Raw genomic sequence first — 12,125 nt, forward strand, 5'->3', positions numbered from 1 at the left:
CTTCGTGGTACTTCCTGATCTGCATATCTTACAGATACAGTGTATGGGCCATCTGTGGCTGGAGTATAATTTACTGTGTGTGTCCCGTCACCATTATCTCGCACATCTACTGGCTCTGCCAAACCTACAGAATTCAATACAAGACAGACAATTAACATTTTTCCTAGAAGCAATCTATTTTGTTTCTAGTGCTAGTACTTATAGATCTCTTAAATACCTGATGGTCCATGCACCAACACTTCTAGTGGTGCCAGTCCAGCCTTGCTGCAGTCTACTGTGAAGGTTTGGGGTACTTGTGCTCTAACACCAGCTCCCAAACCTGGACCTGAACATTTCACCTTGCTGGGGTCCACCACCTCCTTTACTGGCACACGGAAAGGACTTCCTGCAAGAGATAATACCTATTTAATCCCACCCATCAGTTCAAACTTTGTTTTCTTTCATGGCGAAACAAGAGAGTTAAATATAAAATACCTGGGATTGGTCGCCCACCAAAAGTGATATTGACATCATATTCTCCTGGTGTGAAAGGGATATATTCCACACTACAGCTACCATCTTTATTGTCTTTGCAAGACATTTTTGCTTCAGAAGGACCTTCAATGGCAAGTCCAAGACCACCGGTGCCAGCGCCCCTGTAGTGAGAAAAGCAATTGTTTTAGTCAAAGAGGATCTGTCACCAAGTTTAAAATTCTAACTTCCATACATGTTAAATTCTCACTGTGCCTCAGAGCAAGCTGGCATTTGTTTTGTTTTTTTTTGTTTGCTTTTTTTTAAACAATACAAAAGATACGGAAAATAATCTACATGCGGAAATGCTGCGATTTGAAAAACGCTCACGTTTTTGCAAATTGCAGCATGTCAATTATACTTTTGGAAACGCTGGAGGTTTCCATATAAGTGGAGTGGAAGTAGAAAACTCTGTGGACTTTCTGTGAAAAGCGCTGCAGGAAAAACCACCACGGTGTTTCCGCCACATTTTTTCCTGCAGCACATTTTGGCTCCGGTCCACTACATGGGGCCTTAGCCTTAAAAAGATTTAGAAACATGTAACTAAAACTTAATCATTGTGTATTGACCCTTATGTTATTTTCAGGAGTGTAATAAATAACTATGGGACATCACATTAAAACTTAGGAGAAGCCTTACTTCACCATGACTATTTTAAGGAGCAAGTAACGACTCTGGTTATCAGGCCTCCACTGTGTTGTATGGCTATTAAACCTTTCCTTGACCAACAAGTGGTCTGCATTGACATTTTCCCTGTGAAGGTAAGCCCCCTTAACTGATGGCTCCTTTCTCAGAAACTTTGCCTCCTACTTCCAACGTTACTAAAATATTTTGCCTATCAATTCCTCAAAATTTCAAAACCTGCCCTGCTGCTGACACAAATACTGAACATATTATACGTAATTAGAATATAAAACTGATATAATGTAATAAGTTTAAACAGGGTTTCCGTCCCCTAATTTCCAAGAATCACTGAATGTTTTCATATAGCACAAATCTGAAAGTGGTACTTTAAGATATCTGAATGTCTACACCATGTCCTCACCTTGTTTCTACAGTGAAGCGATTAGACTTGTTCAGAAGACCACCCTCTAGCCCTGGGCCATATGCTCGTACACGGGTTGGATCGCAGCCTTCAGTGACAGGGACACGGAATGGGCTCTTAGGTACTGGAACATCATCATATAGCACCTCCACTAAATGAATTCCTGTTGATTTATAAGACAGAGGTGAAAACATGTCTACTGAAGAGGACATAAGAGCAATAGCAGAAGCTATTAGAGATGTGCTTGTGGTTAGCAGCATGGTCAATGATAAATACTGAATACAATGGTTCTAATGAATTGAAGAACCTGTTTTAGACTATATCTCTTCTAGCCACCTCTATTTCTACTTTATTATTTCAAAGCAAGAACTTAATTATGATATTACCAACAAACATGAATAATTAGAAACACAATTACATTTGTAAATTTGTGATTTATGGCTACAAACAGTTTATATTTGGCTCTTACCATCTTCATAAGCTGTATACTGCACATGATATGTGCCATCCCCATTATCGGATATAAAGCTTTCGGTGACAGCACCAGAAGGGCTGATGATGCGAGTGGTCACATGACTTCCACCAGTCTTGGTTAACGAGCGAGCATCCACTGTAAATTCTGTAGTGACCTCACGTAATACACCTTATAGAAGGAAAATAAGGACTATTAAAATTTACTGTATTAGTTATTAGAACAAAATGTGTTCCTTTACAGAACATGATGTGACTATATTTAAAGCTATGTTAAGGATGTGTTATTGCCTTCAGCTACATTTACTGGTGTCAATCTAAACTACAATCTTTCAGTTTTTTTGCTTACTCTGGATATTTGTGATTGGTGATGTGCTGACCTTAGACTAGGCACAGCATAGCAATCTAATGTATAGTAGAGCTAGCCAACTGTTCTAGGCAATTGTAGAGGCCCAGCTAGGCAGAGAGGGATGTGTCTGATATCACTGTCTCTAATTGTTTTCCAATGACGACTACCAGAACTGTGAATTCAGCTCTAGGCTATAATATAGCATTTAACAATGAGTAAAGTAAATTTGTCAATGTATTTGCAAAGTTAAGAGTCCAAGCCAAGTCATACAGTAGCCAGGTCACTCACTGGGTGCACGGCACAGCAATTTGTAGGCACACAGAAGCAAAGTGCTTTATTAAATCTTGGAGTGCCAGGGTCTTCCTTTGTTTCTACTTATAAAACTATTCAACATTTTTATTTCTTTCGTTTATATTTCACCTCTAGATTGCTTTTTAAGTCATACCCTTTAAATAATCTTCTCGATTGTGACTGAATGACTTAAATATGCTCTCTCTTTCTAAGCATAAAAGCATTATTCATAAAATCTAAATCTGTAATGTACTATTTAATATAGTGCAATCATGGTAAAGCTAATGTAAGACACAAAAATACTTTAATGGTTTACTAGGCATACTTACCTCTAGGTTCGACTCCTGGGCCATAAACCTTCACTCCACTGGTGTCCACAGCTGGTTCCACATTAACCTGGACAGGGAATTTTGGCACTGCATGTCCTCCATATTTGATTGTGATGGTATAAGCCCCAGGGCATGATGGGATGTATGTAATACTGTAGGTACCATCGCTGTTATTTTGAATGAGGACCTCAGCTTTAGCCCCTGAATCTGATAGGATCTCAATGGTGAGCTCAGCATCACCAGCTTTGGAGCAATCCACTGTAAAGGTGGCTACCTCACCAGCCTTCCCCCTTTCTAAGCCAGGTCCACTTGCGGTCACTTTGCTTGGGTCAAACACAGGCCTAATGTCAGCCTTAAATGGTGAACCAGGAATGTGGGCATCTGCGAATAAGATGTTGATAGAATACTCTCCTGGTTCTGTGGGGAGGTATGAAACTGAACAAGAGCCATCTCCATTATCCTGGCATTCAATCTTGGCTTCACATGGCCCTTCCACTGTAAGGCCAAGGCCTCCTGTACCAGCTCCTTTGGTGTCAATTGCAAATGGAGCAGGCTTGCCAACAAACCCTCCTTTCAGCCCAGGTCCATAGGCACGTACCTAGAAAGAGAAACATCATTTACCGCTATTCAGATAAAAGCTTAATAAAACATCCAAACTGAATTTTTTCAGAAGTGGCAAAAAATGCTGCGTTTTACAGTACCTGCAAACCACAATCCACAATCCAACCCTTGAACTGCATTAATGAAACAGTCACATATGGGCAAAAATAGTAACTGTATAAAAATATGTTTTATGTAAGGCAACCTTTTTATAAGGAACTTTTAGGCTGTTAGTTCACTGAACACTCCTAGTACATCCATACTATTTGGTTTTCCCAGGTGTCAGCATTCAGCCATTTTTAAGATAGTGCCATTTGAATTCTGTACAAGAAAGTGTGTTCTATGGGGAGAAAGATTATACTAACTTTATGTTACATAACAATCTTTTAATCCAATGGTTCATATAGCACTTACAGCCTCAAGTCTTAGTGTATCAGTGTCAAGGGACAATTCCTTTACTCTGCCTTGTCTGAAGTGACACCTATTTATCTTGAGAATGATCTGTCATAACACACTGCCAAAAGTAATAATGTGTAGGAAATGAAGCAAATGGAATATGTTTGGGGGATACGTTCTCCACCCCTGAATCTGATGTTTCTCTTGGGACATTTTGCATATCTTAACCAAGGATTTATTTAAACATAGATTTGTCTCCCCCTCCTCTCAGGCTGCTCCGGCCTGACACTCACCCTGCATTTTGCACACACAAAACAATGAGAAACATATGGCTGAAAACCATGCACATGCCAGGAAGGATATAGAGAACAGGAGAGAAGCGTAGAGAGAGACCAAATTTGAATGAACTAGAGTTGTGACAAATATTATGCAGTCATTCAATAACTAGTGTATAGAAAAAAAATAGACATAGACCTATTAAATATTCTGTAATAAAAAAAAAATAAAAAAATAAAAACACAGTTCAGTTACCTTAGAGGGATCAGGAGGCATTACTGCCTCTACAGAGAATGGGCTTCCTGGCACAGGGTGGCCATCGTAGCTGATATCCACCTTGTATGGTCCCTCCTCAGGAGGCATATACTTTACAGTGTGAATTTCACTGGTAACGCCAGTCTCCACTTTGCAGGGTATTGGACGACGTGATGGAGATGTGATCTTCACATCTACCTTTCCCTGACCACCAGCTCCACTTGTATTAATGGAGAATTCCTGATCCTTTCCGACATCCACCTCTGAATGATTGAAAGCAGAATATATTAAATGCACAGACAATGCAAGATGAGAGTATACATAAACATTGATAAAAAAACAACCTAAAAATAATTTTGTTAAATTGTTACTCACTGTTGTTAAGTCCTTGCACTTTAACCATGCCAAGGTCAAGAGGTGGGGCCACATTGACAATAAAAGGACTCTTAGGGATGGGATCCCCTCCATATGTTACTGAGATGCTTATGTTACCCTGTTAAATAAAAACAACATGAATGTGCTATGTTATACACATACATAGGGTATATATAAATATCTTCATGAACTAGTTCATTTATCCACAGAACGCATACCTGTTGCACGGCTGTATACTTCACAGTGTAAGAATAGTCATGGTTGTCAATGATTTCAAAGTCTTGAACAACTTCGCCCTTCAAGGTCCCTGTAAACTGAACATCCAGCTTGGCTTTCCCAGCACCCTTGGTGTATACTGTAAAATGTGTGGGTTTACCAACTTCCACTCCTGTGCATAAATGAGAGGTGTTATTAACCAGCTTATTTTTTTTAACCAAACATCATATAGTATATCTGATACAGAACAAAGATACTTTATGCAGCATTTTAATATTAATAATATCTAGTCAGGGTATTTCTTCCAATAGTTTGCCATCACAAAATCCATTACATATGTCAGCCACTGAATAACAACTGATGGTATTTTTTACCTGTACGATTGAGCCCTGGTCCTTCTGCTCTCACTTTGTTAGCATCATGTGATGGGTCTACCTTGACTCGGAAGGGGCTAATTGGTATTTCCTGTGTGAGTTAAAGGCATACATGTACTAACATATATAACTATTATTATATATTTATTACTACAAATTATTTTATCATTGCTTTGTACTTACCTGGTCAGCGAATAAGACCATGATGGTGTATCTCCCAGCTCCTGGTGGAGTGTATTTCACAGTGAAAGTATCATTATCATTTTTGATTATGTCAAAGTCGATATCTGCTTCTGCTGGTCCCACCACACCAGGCGCACATTTAATTCCTATGCTGACATCCCCTGTAGATATACATAAACACAGAGAAGAATTCTTATTAGTACTTTATAAGCTGTAACTTCAAGTCTGTTCTTCAGTGTTCTTCCCAGACAAATAAAATGTAGGAATATTTTGGGGATTTTTTTGAGAACTCCCTTACCTTGTCCCGCCTCACTGCAGTCCACAGTAAAATAAGTTGGTTCGTTGGCTTTTAGGCCTGTCTTTTCAACACCAGGCCCGTACACTTTAACTTTGCTGGGGTGACTGCCTTCACCCACTGACACCTGAATTAATAACATACAGGCTTAGTGGACAATTCTAAATACTGAGTACATAAAATACTTTAAACAACTATTCAATGGTAGTAAAACATGTAAATCACAATACATTCCATAGAGCCTTACCCGGTAGGGGCTGTTAGGGATATTAACTCCTCCCCATGAGATAATGATGGTGTGTTTGATTGGTTTGATTGGTACATAGACACATACATATGTATTGTCCCCATTGTCCTTGATCTTGATGTCAATGGGTGTTCCCTCTGCATCCTGAAAGAGAAGACCACACATTCTCATTTCAATAAATTTAGGTGAACACACTATGCTATATACTGTATTAATATTGCATGAATGTTTCAAACTACCTGTGCATAGATTTTCAGCTCAGCAGTTCCAGCAGCACGGGCATCAATGGTGAATTCAGCAGGGTGTTCTACTATACATCCAGTAGGTTCCAAACCAGGCCCATATGCCTTCACCTGAAAAAAAAAACAACCAACCAAAATGAGGCAAAACCAAGCAAAAATATTAATTTCACTAAGAAAATCCATGTGCGGTGCTATATATATTCTCATGTAAAACTTCTAAATTATGTATTTCTACCTCATCTGAAAGAGGGACCTATGTATATTTTCAGTAATCCATGGCAGGATTATCTTCGTCTCCCGGACAGGATGCCCCGTGAATCATAGTTAGCTCCTAGTTCATGAGCCGGAGAGATACTGTGTTCCTTTGATGCTAGTAATAGTTTTTCAGTCATATAAATTATGTTTGGAAAGGAACGAGGGATTAGAAGATGAGCCTACAAAGGTCAGGGCCCAGTTAGACAAATGTGTCCTCCTCACCCTCCCTCACTACTTGTAAAAGAACAGCTGGTGTGAGAGACAGGGATCACTTTGAAATAGGAGAGAAGTCAGGAGTAAAGTGAATAGCATTCTGAAGGTGAATGGGCATCTTATGCAAAAAGTGCGTCAACATTCTATGTAATAAATGGTAAATATTATACTCCAAAAATTTCCTTGTGCCACTTTCAGATTCCTCACTGGAGAAATTAATCCTGTTCTCTCTTATATGACTATTTAAAGCCTAAACATTCTATGCAACTTATACATCTACCCATACCCATTAGATCTACTTATACATCTAAATTTTACACATACTATATTATCACTTATTTATTACCTTCTCGGGAAAGATTTTGTTGTTGGCTGGCAGAATGTGAGCAATGAAGGGGCTGTCCTTGATATCTTCATCATCACAGATCACATGCACAGCATACTCGCCAGGCTCAGTTGGCCAATAGCGAACATCACATGATCCATCTCCCTTGTCATCACATTCGATTTTTGCCTGTGAGGGCCCCTCAATAGAAAATCCTAGAGATAGAAAGTGGGTGTTACAGCAGAGATCAGTGAGGCACACCATTAGCTTTTTTTGTGTTATAATAACCTGTTTTAACACTTACCAAGTGTTCCAACTTCTGTGCCGATGGCTTCCACTACAAAATCTGCTGATTTGCCCACCATGCCAGTTTCCAGGCCAGGGCCCCATGCTCGCACTTTCTGTACTCCTACTTCAGGGCTTACATAGACCTCAAATGGACTGCGTATGACACAAGTAGTAACATGAGAATGCAGGCTAGAAAAATATAGCTATAGCAGTCTTAATACATATTTCACAGAAAAATTAATTAAGTGAGAATGGGTGAAAAAGGTGCATGCTAGATCTTATTCACACAACAGACTAGCATAGGTCTGCCAAAAAAGCTGATATGTTCTATCTCTCTTTGTTTTACAGCCATAAGAGCCACCTTGAAGTTGTTGAGACAATGGGCCTTTAGGCTAAGGCCCTATGTAGCAGAAACACTTCTTTTTTGTTTGTAGATTTTGCTGTGGTATAAGACATATAATATTTCCCATTCCTTTTCTACCCATTTGGCTCAAAAATGCAGAAAAATCTGCAACAAAAAAAGCTGCGTTTCTGCAGTGGGGCTAAGGTGCTGCAGCTGCGTTTTACATTACCTGCAAAGTGGATCGCATTCTGGCTAATCTGATCCACACATTGCAGAAAAAATTCTGCATTGGAAATGCAAAAAAACTTGCATTTTTCTAAATCACAGCATATCAATTGTACCTGTAGAAAAACTAACGTTTTCCATATAGGTATAATAGAGACATAAAGTCCGCAGAGGAATACTCTACGGACTTTATGTGAAAGACACTGACGAAAACGTGATGCGTTTCTGACGAAGTCTTTTTGGCTGTGACTCACTACCTGGAGCCTTACACTTAAACTGGATTTGCAAAAGAATCAGTGGATTAGGTTAAAAAATTCATCAGTTTTTTTTAAATGGTCCTTTAATCAAATAATGTCCATAAAAATCGGTTTCATCTTGAGGGTAGAATACACATTTTAGTGTATCTTTTTAGCTTAGTGAAGTGCAAAAAAGTTTTTAAGCTCACCTTCTGGGAATTGCATATCCACCCCATGTGATTGTTACAGTATACTTTCCAGGCACCACTGGGTAATAGTCACACTCGTACACACCATCCCCAACATCACGCACTTTTACAGGCTCCTCTGTGCCCTCTGTTAAAAAAAAAATAATGCAATTTAGCATTCTTCCAGGATAGTCCTATTAAGCATTAATGATAATTGGCTAGCATTTGATAATAGTTTGTTATAGAAAGCAGAATTCGATTTCAGTTTCTCTACTTACTGGGTCCTTTAACTGATACTTTCAATTCTCCACTTCCTGCTCCTTTGGTGAATACTTTGAAATCAGCAATTTCCTTGACACGAACACCTTTTGGCTGAAGTCCACGACCTGATGCTCTGCAGGCACTTGGGTTACATGCTGCAGGAAAAAATTGTGTTCAATCCATGATTGTTGATCCAAGCACGAGTACAATAAGCTAAATCTACTTGTATTGCCATAGAACTAGAATTTACACTGCAACACTCATATCACCAAAAGGTTTTTCTCCAGGGTACTAAACCCTTAACCCCAGCAAATACCCACATGTTACATAACATGTGCTCATTCCTTGTATTATGTATTTGCATAACATGAGAACTCAAAGCCACATGCATGTACAAACAATAGACATATAAAGTATCATATGATATGTTGACTGTGGTCCTCAATAGTGAAACTAAATCCCCTAAAAAAAAATAAAAAAAAAAATTCTTTCCTAAACAAGTTCAACATTGATCCAATAACAATGACATTAATACTCAATACTTGTATTTGTATATTTAAAACTAGATGTTTGTCTTAATGGAGATATTATTTAATTATTGTGTTATTTTTACACCTGCTTGTTGAATGCAGGTTTAATAATATTTCTTTCACTGCCGAAAGAAAATCCGAATGACAAAGAGCTGAACAGTTTCAAGGACATGCAACAGTTTATTTGAAATGGCATTTTCCCCATTGTCTACAGTTGTTCTGACAGGCAGTAGATGGGCATTGTTTTGATCAGGCCATGCTTGCAGCATGCAAGGATAGCGTTCTCACTAACTCTAATATAAGCACATAAAACGACTCCCATGCACAGGCTGGACTACTCTATCTGGGCAAGCCATGCTAAGGCTCTTGCCCTTCCACTCTTGCAGGCCATACTAACTTGACTTGCGTGGTTTAGGTTTGGGTGGAGGTGGGGGAGCCACTTTCTTGGCTTTTTCAGGAGGCGGGGTGGCAATAGCCTGAGGGGTGACCTGAAGGGGAGGGGTGCTGAGAGCCGGGGGCAAGACTGCAGCTATTGGAAAAGCAAAGAAACATAGGGGAGAGAAAGTCATATAAAGCAAAGGCGGAATTATGCAGCTCATGTACTTATGTGAAATAGTGACAAGCAAGAATTACAAAAGCAAACAATGACAAATATCTACATAGTCAATGGCAGACAATGACAGGTTTACACCCATACACACATGCAGTGATCCATGCAAACTATTGGATAGATGATTTGTGTGTTTTATGGCAGCAGCTTAAAGATTTGTATGGTAGTTTACCTGAAAATTAAATACAACTTTACTATTAAATGAAACTGTGTGGCCCAAATATCATTTGTAATTTTCTACCATTTATATAAAAACTAGGATTGACTGGCCCCATTTAATAGCTTACCATGGTAAAATATTACCTCATTGATACCTACATCTAAAGTTATAATCGCATGTCTAAAATAACTAACAAAAATGACTAAAAAACATGTAATTTGCACTTAAATGTATATGACTATATGTAGTGAACAGATGATTGATGAATGATTTTAAGAATGGTTTGTTTGCTTCTGAGTTAGGGAGATTGACTACGCATAACATAAGATATGAGATGTGTGAGACAAAAACAAAAACACCAAGTATGATGACACTGCACAGGACCTGGAAGCTTTTTCCAAGTTTTTCCACATATCATACACTTACCTTCTGAAATATTAACAACATATGGACATTTGGGAATCTGAGCTCCAGCAAAGGTAATGAAGATCTTGTGAGGTCCCTCCATATTAGGTCTATAAGTGCAGCGATAGATATTATCACCCTTGTCTTCCAGAACAACTTCCACTGTGTCCTGACGATTCTGGGGATCAACAATGACCACACCAACATCACCAGATCCAGCACCTATGAAAGCAAGACAAACATCTCTGTCTAGTATCTATATCACAAGCTTGGATAATAACTTACTGTACAATAATATCTTCAGAATCCCTCAAATGTTTCTGCCAAACCTGATGTTCTTAAATAGGCACTATCATTTTAACAAAATTTGCATAAATGAACATTACAGGCAATTATAAGACACTTTATGGTATATGTTATCAGAGAAAAATGCTTCTTTCTCCTCTTATCAGCCTGTTTCACTGTACTTCCTTGCCTCTGCTATACTGACTTTCACTATGAAAATCTCTGCTATATCTGTCTCAAGACAGACTGCTGGTGACATGATTCAGATTACACGTCTATAGAATTCTATGGAGAGAGGAGGGAGGATGAGTACAAGCAGAGAAAGAGATTTTTTTTTTTTAAAGGAATGGTTTTATTAATTTTATTGTATTACCACTTCCTAAAATCAATATCTAGGTGACACATTACCTGCTGTGTAGATATCAAAGTATGTAGGTTTGTTGGCAACATTTCCCACAGGCTCCAGACCAGGTCCTCGTGCTGTAACCTTGTTAGCATCTCCAAGAGCCATGGCTACATTGACATTAAATGGACTTTGGTTGATGTTCTGACCAGCAAATAACACTGTGACCTGTAGGTTACACAAGGAAATAAATCACAATGGTTATGAATGCCTGAGTAGTTGAAATAGAAGACTACATGAACCATTTAAAGACCTCCAACACAAACATAACTTCCCATCCTTGCACCTGCCACCTCATTGTCTATGACACTCTGGTCTTTTTTTATGTACTTTTTGCAGTGCAGACTCCCATCTTGATTTTTAGAGCCCTGCTTTCTCTCCCCTTTGTGCTTTGTGATCAATCCTATGATACTATCAAATGAACAGCAAGAGACAGTACTATCTCTGACTGCTGGGAGTGCATTATAATTATTTTCCTATTTATATTCTCCAATATAAGCTAAGAAACCTTAAGTGTACAATCACTATTATATGTGTTGTGATGTGAGCTGTCTAAACATCAGCAGTGACTGTAATAGATCTGTACTTTGTAGTATTCTGAAGAATTGAATTGAAACTATGGGTCTCCTAGGACAAAAGTCACTGAGTGTAACGTTATACCGATTTAAAACTGCCCAAAAATATTCGGTATAAGGTAAATGTAACCTGTCAGCAAGCTTTGATGTAGATTTTTTGTCCCTTCTCCCGATTTCCCCATACTGAGGTTCTTTGCGGTAGGTAAAGGAATAGGTTCTCTGAGGGTGGTTTGTTTATACCTTATGGTACAAAGGTACTGTATTACAGTATTCCCTTGTCTCATTATCCAATGACAAAGCAAAATATCAATATTCTACCAGAATATAGAAAAAACATAATAATATTCTTCATACATGGAGAAGTATTGA

At 38.6% G+C, this 12,125-nt stretch overlaps 1 protein-coding gene across 2 annotated transcripts in view; it reads right to left on the bottom strand.

The window, feature by feature from the left end:
* The window catches only part of FLNC (filamin C), a 58,500-nt gene that overhangs the window by 10,959 nt on the left and 35,416 nt on the right, over positions 1 to 12,125 (bottom strand). Inside the window, exons 7-27 of one of the 2 annotated variants that reach the window (XM_075273886.1) lie at positions 11,187 to 11,349; positions 10,515 to 10,715; positions 9,716 to 9,847; positions 8,806 to 8,943; positions 8,549 to 8,675; positions 7,552 to 7,688; positions 7,269 to 7,462; positions 6,452 to 6,565; positions 6,213 to 6,356; positions 5,969 to 6,092; positions 5,671 to 5,831; positions 5,488 to 5,578; positions 5,116 to 5,285; positions 4,898 to 5,015; positions 4,523 to 4,785; positions 2,996 to 3,593; positions 2,025 to 2,198; positions 1,556 to 1,718; positions 475 to 635; positions 218 to 385; positions 1 to 124 (exon numbers count right to left, since the gene is read on the bottom strand). In XM_075273886.1, coding sequence (XP_075129987.1) covers positions 1 to 124; positions 218 to 385; positions 475 to 635; positions 1,556 to 1,718; positions 2,025 to 2,198; positions 2,996 to 3,593; positions 4,523 to 4,785; positions 4,898 to 5,015; positions 5,116 to 5,285; positions 5,488 to 5,578; positions 5,671 to 5,831; positions 5,969 to 6,092; positions 6,213 to 6,356; positions 6,452 to 6,565; positions 7,269 to 7,462; positions 7,552 to 7,688; positions 8,549 to 8,675; positions 8,806 to 8,943; positions 9,716 to 9,847; positions 10,515 to 10,715; positions 11,187 to 11,349 — 3,665 coding nt within the window. The remainder of the gene's footprint in view (positions 125 to 217; positions 386 to 474; positions 636 to 1,555; positions 1,719 to 2,024; positions 2,199 to 2,995; positions 3,594 to 4,522; positions 4,786 to 4,897; positions 5,016 to 5,115; positions 5,286 to 5,487; positions 5,579 to 5,670; positions 5,832 to 5,968; positions 6,093 to 6,212; positions 6,357 to 6,451; positions 6,566 to 7,268; positions 7,463 to 7,551; positions 7,689 to 8,548; positions 8,676 to 8,805; positions 8,944 to 9,715; positions 9,848 to 10,514; positions 10,716 to 11,186; positions 11,350 to 12,125) is intronic. The other variant, XM_075273887.1, reaches the window with a different exon arrangement.

This window comes from Leptodactylus fuscus, chromosome 5 (assembly GCF_031893055.1).
Source record: "Leptodactylus fuscus isolate aLepFus1 chromosome 5, aLepFus1.hap2, whole genome shotgun sequence".
NCBI classification, from domain to species: Eukaryota; Metazoa; Chordata; class Amphibia; order Anura; family Leptodactylidae; genus Leptodactylus; species Leptodactylus fuscus.